At 41.2% G+C, this 11,942-nt stretch overlaps 1 protein-coding gene across 1 annotated transcript in view; it reads left to right on the top strand.

Moving 5' to 3' along the window:
- caprin2 (caprin family member 2) overlaps nt 1-10,875 on the top strand; it is a 15,156-nt gene extending 4,281 nt beyond the window's left edge. The window contains exons 6-22 of the mRNA XM_024262961.2: nt 5-228; nt 371-453; nt 546-659; nt 1,044-1,063; nt 1,135-1,362; nt 3,838-3,879; nt 3,951-4,079; nt 4,522-4,603; nt 5,198-5,247; nt 5,337-5,444; nt 5,532-5,630; nt 5,716-5,856; nt 5,930-6,071; nt 6,142-6,252; nt 6,967-7,028; nt 9,687-9,738; nt 10,044-10,875. Coding sequence (XP_024118729.1) covers nt 5-228; nt 371-453; nt 546-659; nt 1,044-1,063; nt 1,135-1,362; nt 3,838-3,879; nt 3,951-4,079; nt 4,522-4,603; nt 5,198-5,247; nt 5,337-5,444; nt 5,532-5,630; nt 5,716-5,856; nt 5,930-6,071; nt 6,142-6,252; nt 6,967-7,028; nt 9,687-9,738; nt 10,044-10,615 — 2,259 coding nt within the window. The 3' untranslated portion in view covers nt 10,616-10,875. The remainder of the gene's footprint in view (nt 1-4; nt 229-370; nt 454-545; nt 660-1,043; nt 1,064-1,134; nt 1,363-3,837; nt 3,880-3,950; nt 4,080-4,521; nt 4,604-5,197; nt 5,248-5,336; nt 5,445-5,531; nt 5,631-5,715; nt 5,857-5,929; nt 6,072-6,141; nt 6,253-6,966; nt 7,029-9,686; nt 9,739-10,043) is intronic.
- The last annotated feature ends 1,067 nt before the right edge of the window (nt 10,876-11,942 follow it).

Below are 11,942 nucleotides of genomic sequence, written 5' to 3'. Positions count from 1 at the left end.
CCAGAAGAAGGTTGTTAAACAAGATCAGACGGTGAGGCTGGAGGTAGAGAGGAGGCGCCTGGCTACGGTACTGAAGATCCACGACCTCCTGGGTAATATGCAGCAGGAGCACACCCAGAAGGACTTGATGACTGGAAACAACCAGGCACCCCACATCCCCATCCAAAAGCTGCACAGCCTGAACCGGCTTGCCGCCATGCTGGGCGTCCGAAGAGACAACGGACTGAGGTGAGTCTGTCAAAGGGCCATTGTCGTACCTTATATAAGAGTCTGTTAAAGGACTGTTTACTGTTTCAGCTTGAGTGTTGGTCTAATGCATAAAAATGTAAAGCTGGTGATTGTCTGCTAAGCCTGCCATTGTGTTCTGCAGCCTGGATGAGCAGATGCAGGATGCTGCACTGGTCTACATGGACCTTCTGGAGGGAAAGGACCAACCAGTGGCTGGATCCACTTGTGAATATTCTGGGTTGACGAGGAGAATATGACATTGTCTGAGCTAAATTGATGGAAAGTTTAAAGTTCTGTCAATTTTGTATTTTTTTCAGATAAGCTGCTGAAAGAGGAGCTTACAAGATTGATGGATTGCAAGTATTTTAGCCATTTTCAGCCTCAACCCAACAAGTCTCCAGAGTTGTCTCTGAGCTTAGGAAGCCGCAGCAGTAAGAGCTTGACCCTCTAAGTTGGAAACCAAATGTATTTTCAAAGTACATTGGCATGCCTTCACAGATTGCCTGTCCTGGTGAGATTGTAAAGTGTGGTTCCTACTCCCAAAAGGGGTTTGTCCTGTCACTAAAACCTCACATACTTTAGCTAAATACCTACATTTATCTGGACATCCGGGCACATCTGTTGGTATGAAGTTGGGACAATGTTGGTGGTATTATGGTGGTGGAATACATGTTTTGTATCTGTGGGGGAAAAGTTTGGATTGCACCGTGAGTCAGCAACAAGATAAGGGCCTTGAACTTTGACAAATGGTGAACTGTTAGCTAACATTCATGTTTTGTTTTTTGGGTGGGTTTTTCCGTTATTAAATTCAAAAGCAAGTGGCGCTTCCAAAGAGGTGAGAGTCCCGATCAGTTCAGGTTTACAGCAGTTGTCGTACCTAAATCCACTGATCTGTTGCTGGATTAGCTTTTCCCCAGATTACCCCTGCAGGATGTGAGAGGGCCCCACAATCCAAACTGGAAGGATGATTTCCAGTCCATGAAGGAGCAGGAGCCTCCTGACAGCTGGGATGCTGAAACCTCTGATGGACCCTCATCCCCACCAACTGGTATCCCAAAACCTTGGAGGGGAGCTGCCATGCTCATCCCTAAGGCTGTCCGAGCTGCATCAAAGAAGCATACTGTTTCCAAACCGGTAAAAATGACCTCAGGCTTTTTCCACTGTTTTTCTGATTTTGTTCAGCTATGTAACTGATGGAATGCAAAACTGTAAATGCTTTAGTAGCACAAACAACTTGACAACATATAGTAGCTCAGTAGCTGCTCGTAGGTGGGCTTTTTTTTTTAATGTTTTATGTTCTAATGCACATTTATAATTTAAACTATGTATTTTAAGTGAAAGCTGGGTGGTTCAGGTTTCAAGATAAAAGCCCTTAAAGTCCCTTGATAGGTGCTGTTAGGGTTAAACCACATATTAGTTTGATCAAAGATGGCTAAAGATCTTCCCATGGAGGTATGGGTTCAGTTCTAGGGGCCATCGGCAGCTGGTGCTGGGGGTAATGGATGTATACTATCAAAGATCAAATTAAACATTTGGTATTCCAGAAACGCAGGGCTTTTATTGGCTGGCTATATCCGTACTGTTTGATTTGAAAGACTATTGCAGCATACAATTAAAGTACTTCAAACCAGTCAGTTTTACTTAATTTGTTTTCAGTTATCAAATTATGATATTGTTAAAAAGAGGGGAATGTCAATAGGCTCTCGGATGTTAAGATGAACTTGGAAGGGAAACGGTACCCCCAATTGACCAATTACCACAGTTCAGGACACTGACCATGGTAAACCCATTATTTTGGCATGTATTTCTGCTAAATCTTTGAATAATGATCTGTTTCAGACCCAATTATCCAGAAATGTAAAAACCATTTCATCTGCTGGCACAAAAAGGATTACTTCCACCAATAAACCAATATTAAAAGCCTTGTGTGGTTATCAAGATTTCAGTGACATAGGAAAAAGGTCATGGCTGCAAGGCACTTCCTACCCTTAAGTTGTGTTTACAATATTTGGAACCAAAGAGATTCATCACACTTGTAGAAGTGTGTCAAAGTTTCATATCTGAAGAGAACTCCTCTTTTACCAGATAAATACGTTTTTGTCCTGAGAAAACTTATTTTCAACTGGCAAGAAGATTTTTTTATCTGCACAATAAAAATGAACTAAAGCTACCATTTTCTTATGTCAATTTTTCTTTATTTACCTGGAGCCAAGTCACAGGAGCAGCTGTCAAACCACAGAGTCAAAAGCCTCACTCTGCTCAAGAAATCCCACCTGTTCTGCCAGGTTTTCACAGCAAGGTACTCATGGCTCTTGGCTCAGAGACAAAAGACCTTACAAAATAAAAATATCTTGCCCTGTGGTCCCCAACCCACGCTCCCTTTGGCCCTTGGCTGGGTCTCTATTAACTTGTTTTTGGACCAGTCCACTCCTGGCTGGTTTAGAATGATCCAGTGACCGCTTCCGTTGAGTGTTGGACCATCAAGATGCATGAAAGGTGTAGAACAATGGTGTAGCTGTGAGTCATAATAGTGCGTCTACAGCGGTTCTCCATATTTTCGAATTTGGCATGTCTCTGGTACCTAACCATCGTGAATAAGGAGGGAATACTGAATGCAAAGAATTTAATATTCTTTGCGAGAAGATTGTGGGAGGCGAAGAAGAATACCGCCGAAAACTGGACAGAACTTTTGCCTTGGATCTTGAGTTGGGAAAAGCGCTGGTTTGATGCTTGCTGTTGTTGTAATGCCTTTCCGCCAATCAATGGATTTCATTGTGTGACAACACTGGCTCCACCCCAACTGGTCTGTTACATTTTTGTATGGACCCACAACCAATGGGGGACCAGAAATTGTATGAATTAGTCTGGCCTAATGGGCCGATTTTTTTATAATGGAAATACTCAATATATCATACCAATCTGGTCTGGACCACTCACAAAACTAGTCACAAAAGGCATGCCCACCTATGTCTATGTACTGCGAACAAGTCCAACTTGCTCCCGGCAATGCAAGCTGGTCAATTTCTATGGAAGAATGTAGTCTATAAAGAGATGGATTTTGCAGAAGAGATTTTTCTTTAAAGTCTGTGTAAGGAAGAAGAAAGCCAAATTTCTAGCATCTTACCTCCCTTCCTGACAGTGCACCAGAGTACTGTCTGCCTTGAAGCCATGATTTTTTTTTATTTTCCATCGATTTAATAAAGCACATGAAAGCTTGACAAATCTGTTTGTATTCTGCCAACATTGGAGGTATTCTGTCAAAAATAACAAATCATATGTGCCATACATATCCCCTTTTAAGGTTTTCAAATCACAACCATCCATATTGGATTCCAAAATCCCCAAATAGTTTTACTTGAGAATCTTATAATTAGTCCAGTCTGACAGAATAATTTGAGGGTTAGGATAACCAACCTCCAGTTAGGGTAGGGAGGTTTCTTGGGCCAAAATTAGTAATTTTATTTCAGTTTTTAAATTTTTTTTTAAACAAACGTTGGTACTAAATTCTGTGTAATGTGGTGTAATATACAAAACTGTCATTCTTAAGTCACTTAAAAAAAATCTTTGAAATTTGTTGCAAAAGTCATCTTTTATATGAAATCTCCTCAGAGAAAAGAGAAGAAAGCCAAAAGGGAACAAAGCACGAAGACTGTAAGTGTGTAACATGCAGCAAAGATTCTAATCCCTTGCTCCCCCCCAAAAGTATTATTTATTCTGTGCAGGCCCTTCAAATGGAAATACCTGTGGAAATGTTTCAGTCCCCATCTACTTTGCCCAAAGATCCGATATTAAGGAAACAGCACCTTGAGGAGCTCATTCTGAAGATCCATGGCTCCTTCAGCTTCATGCAGGTAATCTTGAGTATTTTTGCAATTGGTCAATGTTGGTGTTCCCGTTTGATTGCCTAAGAACAATTCAGTTCAATGACAAACACAGGAACTATGAAATTACAGGAAATATGAATTAAAATAGGTGCATCATAGATGCATTGGCGCTCTACTACAAATTCAAAGGTATTTAGTAAAGTTTCAAAAGGCTATTCATGATGCAGAGGTAGAGCGGTCGACCTCTGATTCAAAGATTGCAGGTTTGATAACCAAAGTATCCTTGGGCAAGACACTGAACCCCACATTACTCCTGGTGGTTATGGGTTGGTGCTTATGTTCGTCAGCAGTGTGTGAATGTGTGTTATTGTGTGAATGGGAGTGTGACTGCAAAGCACTTTTGGCCTTCAAGAAAGGAAGTAAAGCGCTATACAAGTATACGCCATTTATGATTTATTCTTCTGTTCAGGACTCTTTATTAGATGGTGAGAATTCTACCAGCAGTCTACCCAGACCCAAGAGACTTCCATCTGGGGCTTCTTCTCCTTTGGGTAATTTACTGCACTACACAACCTCTAGTCTGTCAGTTATCAGAGTCCACTCTCTTCATCTGGTTCTTGCTCTTTTATCCCCTAAAGAAATATCCTTTATTTGTTTGTTCTTCTGGCTTCTAAGTTTGGTCCTCTCAATGTTGTGTTGATTGGGCTCATATTTTTATGTTAAAGTCCTCTGACTGTGGGCTTGACCAATCTCTTATTGGTTTATAAGTGACCTCCGAGGTTGTGTCCCACAGTTTGAGTTCTCAGAAGTTCTTAAAGCTGCTAGAACGCTGGTTTGTGCCACATCAACAAAACCCAGAGGAAGCCAACTGAGCAGTTACAGCTTTATGTAATGGGCAGTCGTCAGTGGTTTGACTGGGGGGTCATATATGCTTTAAGAAATTTAAGGCCACTTAAAATTTAAAGGGAAAAACTAACAGAGTAGATGTACTTAGCATCAAGCTGCACCAAATGGTCTATTTCTCTTGATGTATGTACAAGATTCACACTGGGTTAACTTTGTGGAAGTTGCTTAAGCACATAAAATATAATAAAGCCCACATGTTGTAATTTTCTAATCAACCTCCCACCTTGTCATTTTACCAGCCTACGGTGGTCTAAGAAGTCCGTCTGATATTCTACCCAAAGTGATGAGTGTAAGCTTTCATCTTTTTTATGCTGAAGTCTGCCTGCCTTTTAATGCAGTTTTAGAATAGTCCTGGTCTCATTTCTCGACCTTGTTCAGTCCACCCCGCTGCCTAATAGGCTGAAAGAGCGCAAGTCCAGTGTGTCAAGTGGGGAACAATGTCTTGATCGAGTTGACTTGGAGCTTTCCTCGAAAGACCTACCTCATGTAAGAAGCAGCTGTAGATTAGCGGATGAAACGCACATTTGAGTTCTGCTTTCTTTAATAACCAATGAAATAATCTCTTCTCTGCAGGTGTCTCTTCAGTTGGACTGCAGGAAACAATTTTCCTCTCCTCCTCTCTACAGCAGAGAACTACCTGATGCTTCTGCAGAAGAGAATAACTCCTCTTGTGTACATGGATTCTTTTGTGGAAAAATGACCAAATGTTTGTGTTTTGATATGTTGAAAAAGTGCAAAGACTTTGAATTCTTCACAGATCTCAATTATTGGCCCATGTAAACACTCCCCCTCTAATGGATTAACATCTTGCAATTCTACACCTCCTAAGAGGGAGACCTTTTCCACACCTCCCACCAGACGAGCTCTGACCTCTGCACAGTTCGGAAACATTCAGGCGGTAAGATTCTCCCAACTGGTAATTCTAGTTATGAGGGGTAACTTGTGTGGAGTATATTCCACGCCTTTTCTAGGTCTTCAAGCCAGGACCAGGTTTATCTCAGGTTGGGGAACTGGACTACAAGTCGAAAGCAGATTTCTCTGAGCCACAGTACAGCATTGCTAGTACCCAAACTCCGTCCGAGTTTGCTCCCACAGATGACGAGCCTCTGCTGGGTATGAAAACTCTGAGCCCCAAATCGTCCCCATCAAGGCAGCTGTGAACTGTTCTCTTGTTTATCTGTAGTGTACCAGCCACAGTACATGCTGGATAATGGAGAGAACTTCCTGTCTCCTGGCCTCCAAAGTGGGGGTTTGGGTCGTACCAACCAGTCTTACTACAGGGGACCTGTTAGAGGTATGTGCCTGGGGATAGGGCACCAACTGTTTGTTGGCTATTCTGCTGTTTCACCTCTTCTACATTTTCCATTTCTGCTAGACCATGGTTCCTGCAGGGTCTTCAAAAGTTTTAAAAAGCATAACATTTATGAATGTGGGAGTAGTGCCTTAAAAAGCCATAAAAATATCTTGAATTTTGATATCTGAACTTTAAAAAATTATGTGAAATTTTTCCATGTCACATTTCATGTCAAAAGTTATTTTTTTGTTTTCAACTGAGATGATTTTGATCAAATAATGTGAATAAACATTGGGAAAACCAGTTGTTATGGACTAATATGCTGAATACCCACCTGTGTTTGATTAAAAATTAAAAAGAGCTCTAAAGCATCACGGCATTTACCAAAAACAAGATATGAAGCGACAGTTTTGGTCAGAAAAAGTAAAAAAAGAAAAAAAAAATTCTTTAATAGTTAATTTTTTTAATGGCAATATTTTTAAAAATTAAAATCGGAAATAATCAATAAAATGGGAATTAGTCTAAGAAATTGGTCATAATTTTTGACCTGCATGGTCTTAAAAGGGTCTTAATTCTTAGTTTAACTTGAAGAAACTTGTAGGAATCCTGTAGACATTGATGGAAGAGAAGTGTTACAGCATTCTATGATGTGTCAGGGCTACATATTAGCCTGAAACTGTGAGAATTCTGCTAAGTGTTTCTTTTCTCTACCAGGAGGAGCCTACATCCCCCAGCCATATGTCAGAGACTCTGGCTCTCTCCTCTATGCTCCGAGAGTAAGTAGTTTTTTTAGATGTTGATCATATTAGCTTAGAATAAATCAGTTGAATATGTATTAGCCCAGTTTAAAGCAACCAGTGATGTTATGTGACCTTTTGACTGGAGGAAGTCTGACAGTTTGAGTTTCTCTCAACTGAACCCATTAGTTTCTTACTGCAAAGGCTAAATCCAACTTTAACATTTGCACACTTCTTAAACATGTGGCACTTTTAAAAGGGAGATTTAACAATGGAACAAGTTAAACTGATTAACTGTATATATTGAGGCAATTTAGACTGGGGCAACACTTATGAAAATGACAAAAGGTCTGGAGCAAAAAGAGGATTTAATGGACTGGGCTTAAATGAGTGTAAGGGGACTGTTCAGGCTTCCATGGCATACATTCATTTCTGATAATGCACACTTCATTGTGAATTATCACACTTGTACATGGTCACTTACAAAAAAATATACTATCGATTTTTAGTATGTTCTACTTTTTCGGTTTAGATTAGCGTAGACTATTTAATACGTTGTGTGTTGACAATGGTGGCACCGACCTCAGCTACAGTGGCAAAGGAAAGTGATATACATTTGCTGATCGTCATGATGGGTTAAATAAAGCATCAGTTCAGAGAAAAAGTTAACTTCTTAGTGCTTGTTTTTGTCCAGATGATGAAACTAAAGTTTGTTTTAAAGAAGACTACGCAGGGATGTAGAACATTTGGGCTATGTGACCGGAACATCATTTCTAGGTGTCCATTATCACCGTGGATTATCACTTTTTCATCCTCACCCAGCACCCAATCGGAATAAAGTATGCACCTAGGCCATGGTATAAAAATAAATAGTATGTTGGTTAGTGCTGCCACAAAGATTATTTTAATAGTCGGCAAATCACTGATTATTTTTTTAGATTAGTCGACTAATCGGGTCATGCACAAACTTTAAGTAAAGCACACATTTTAACCATCATTAGCTTTAAACTAACTAAAAACTAGATATATAACATTACCTGCAATAATGCTAGTATGAATGCTGTAAGCAGAATTTGGCTGCTGAAAATGCTAGTGCTGATAGCTTAAAACGCTGAAATTGATAGCCATCTAAAATATTAGTAAAAAGCTAAACTGGCCTCAAACTGAAAAAAAACACCAAAATTAGCCAAAAAAGTTAGCATGCAGCTGAAATATTTGCTAAACTCAAAAATATACTTCTTTTCCTTTGGGCTTTTTCCTTCAGGGGTCGCCACAGCGAATCAGTTTCCTCCATCTAAGCCTGTCTTCAGCATCCTCCACTCTAACACCAGCCACCTTCATGTCTTCATTCACTGCATCCATAAACCTCCTCTTTGGTCTTCCTCTAGACCTCTTTCCTGGCAGCTCTAGACTCAGCATCCTTCTACCAATATATTCACTGTCTCTCCTCTGAACATGTCCAAACCATCTCAGTCTGGCCTCTCTGACTTTATCTCCAAAACCTCTAACATGTGCTGTCCCTCTGATGTATTCATTCCTGATCCTATCCATCCTGGTCACTCCCAAAGAGAACCTCAGCATCTTCATCTCTGCTACCTCCAGCTCTGCTTCCTGTCTTTTCTTCAGTCCCACTGTTTCTAGTCCAAACAACATGGCTGGTCTCACCACAGTCTTGTACACCTTTCCTTTCATTTGTGCTGAAACTCTTCTGTCACACATCACACCTGACACTTTTCTCCACCCATTCCAACTTGCTTGCACTCTCCTCTTCACTTCTTTTCCACACTCTCTTCCAAAATAGCTAGCATGTTGCTAAAATATTAGCTAAACTCCAAAATAGCCAAAAAAACGGAAAAAAAATCCTAAATTAGGCAAAATAGCTGGCATGTAGCTGAGATTTTAGCTAATCTCCAAATTAGCCTAAAAAACCTTAATAAATGCCAAAATAGTCCAAAAGCTAGCAGAATGCCATTATAACTTTCAACTTTACTAAACTCTGACTCCATATAATATAAAGTAACAACTAATCGACTATTAAATTAGTTGACTATTTTAATATTCGATTAGTCTACTGTTCGTGGCAGCCCTGATGTTGGTGATTTATATAAGGCTTTTGATTAATCTTACAGCTGACTGTCAGAAACACTGCTAACCACTGTCCTGGCATATACAGTAGTAAGGGTTTAGAAATTAATTTTATCAGTTTGATTCATATCAATTGTGGTCAACTATTATACATAGTCAATGTGGTTCATTTTGAACAATTTGATTAAATGGATCTAGGAAATCTTTGGCCAAACACCTCTGCCAGTGTGACTCAGAGATAAATACCTGGAACTGAGCAGTACAGGTGTGGTTTTCCAGATTTCTTGTATTTCTTAAAGATAATCACATTTAAATTAAATGTGTGTACAAGCAGTAATTATTACTGCCCCGCATATTAGCTGTGCCTGTGCTCAAATACTGAGGTATTTTGAGTACAGTTAATCATCAAATCCATCACAGATGGTGTACTTATTAATGTGCCTTCATCCAATAGAATTATGGTAGATTCAAACTGCAAAAGCAGTGATTCTAACTGAAGGCACCTGATCCTGAAGTAAGGAGTTAGACCAGCAGGAATGGCTGGAAACCTTTCACTTTTGGTGTGGAACTGATGGACACCTTTCCCTGTTTTCTGACTGCGTCTCTTTTCAGGATTCAACACATCAGCATGTGTACAGACAAGGTGGGAGACACGGGTCGATTGGTGAGAACATCAGTACATGCAGATACTTCCTAAGACTAACTAGTTTTAGTTGAATCCTATTGAGTAATGATGACTGTGAAATACATTTTCTAGAGTTGCAGAAAAAAACTTTAAAATGGGTTTGGGCTTCTCTGTAATCTGGAATAGATGCTGCTCTCCTGCCAAGTCCCCAAAGATGCAGCAGATTTGCACTTTAGCCTGTCTGGATCTTTGGGACTTTGATGAAACTCAGGAGTACAGCACACCTACATAGTGATGTTTAACTCATCCAACCATCTTCAGATCTGTTTTTTTCTCCTCTGCAGCAGCTTGGAGTGATTCTTCCCAAGTCAGCAGTCCAGAACGGGACGGGAACTTCACCATGGTGGATTCCGGTCACGGGGACTCCATGTCCGTGTCAACTGTGGAGGTCCCGATGACCCCCCACAGCCACCAACCCACCTTACTTCCAATGCAGCTGTACCCGCTCTCCCAGCCGTTGCGAGTAGCGTTCACTGCCTCTCGTACTGCTAACTTTGCTCCAGGCAACCTGGACCAGCCCATCGTGTTTGACCAGCTGCACAGCAACCTGGGGGAGACGTACGACACCCACATTGGAAGGTTCACCTGTCCAGTGAACGGAACATACGTGTTCATCTTTCACATCCTGAAGCTGGCAATCAATGTTCCCCTCTATGTTAACCTCATGCGCAATGAAGAAGTGATGGTGTCTGCGTATGCCAATGATGGCGCCCCAGATCACGAGACTGCCAGCAACCATGCAATTCTGCCACTCTTTCAAGGGGACCAAGTGTGGCTGCGGTTGCACCGTGGAGCCATCTATGGCAGCACGTGGAAGTACAGCACCTTTTCCGGCTTCCTGCTCTACCAGGAGTAAACCAGGCTGTGGTTTCCTCGACTTCAAAGGGTCTGCTTTTGGAGGATTGACTGATGTTTGGCGTCGATGAGCCTCAGAGCTGTAACAGACTACAACTGCTGGTGGCTGGTCTGCAGCTGCTGGATGAGGCTTGGAAAGGGCAACTTCTTGGTGGTGGGTGTGGTGAATTACACTTGAGACCAAACTGTAGCACTGATGATTACTTGGAGAACTGGAAAGCGGTCTCATGTGCCTGAATAAAGGTTGAGCAGTCAATTGAGGCTTGTTGGTCTTGATTTTGGTGCATTTAAAATGTTGGGACATAAAATGTTTGGCCTAAAAGAGGCATAATTATAAATAAGAACACTTTTATGATATATTAAGATGATTGCAGTGGGATTTTAAGCAAAGTGAAAAAAGTAGCCACATGGACTAGAAAATGGAAATGTGTGGAGCAAACTTGAAAGCGGAAAATGATAAAAGAACTGGAAAAGTTCAGTAAACACTCTTGAAAAAAGTGCATGACTAATAAAGATGTTTATAGATGTAGGAATATCATTACTTGGTTTAAAGTAAAAAAAAAAAAAGATCCATGTACTAGTTTGTGGAAATTATACAAAAAAAATTCAATACGTATGACTAATGGAGAAACTGCAGTTTTGCTAGCTTGTCACGCTAACATACAAAAAAGACCAATTTTTCCCAAGTAGTTTTCCAACGGTGCGTAAGGAGACGATGGATCAAATACCCAACGAGGAGTTTAAATTTTGAAAATTCAAAATGGCAGCCTCTCCCAAAGTCAACAAAACTTGGGTTGTAGACTTAGGCTATGTCAGAATTCCCACCTTACTCCCTCACTACTAAAAAAGCTATATAGTGCAAGACTATCTAGTGCCCTGGATTTTAAATGCAATTCAAGCGCCATGCTCACTACTTTTTTGTTTTTCTAAACAGCGGATTTGACGTCGGGCTGCACGGTGGCGCAGTGGTTAGCGCTCTTGCCTCACAGCGAGAAGGCCCCGGTTCGACTCCCGGCTGGGACCTTTCTGTGTGGAGTTTGCATGTTCTCCCCGTGCATGCGTGGGTTTTCACCGGGGACTCCGGCTTCCTCCCACCGTCCAAAAACATGCTTCATAGGTTAATTAGTGACTCTAAATTGCCCCTAGGTGTGAATGTGTGAGTGGATGTGTGTGTGTTTGAGGCCCTGCGACAGACTGGCGACCTGTCCAGGGTGTACCCCGCCTTCGCCCATCAGTAGCCGGGATAGGCTCCGGCACCCCCGCGACCCCGAAAGGGAAGAAGCGGTCAAGAAGATGGATGGATTTGACGTCATCGATTTCAAGAAAGT

This window comes from Oryzias melastigma, unplaced genomic scaffold (genome assembly GCF_002922805.2).
Source record: "Oryzias melastigma strain HK-1 unplaced genomic scaffold, ASM292280v2 sc00293, whole genome shotgun sequence".
NCBI classification, from domain to species: Eukaryota; Metazoa; Chordata; class Actinopteri; order Beloniformes; family Adrianichthyidae; genus Oryzias; species Oryzias melastigma.
Note: the sequence above shows the minus strand (reverse complement) of the source record. Positions and strands in the feature narration are given on the sequence as shown.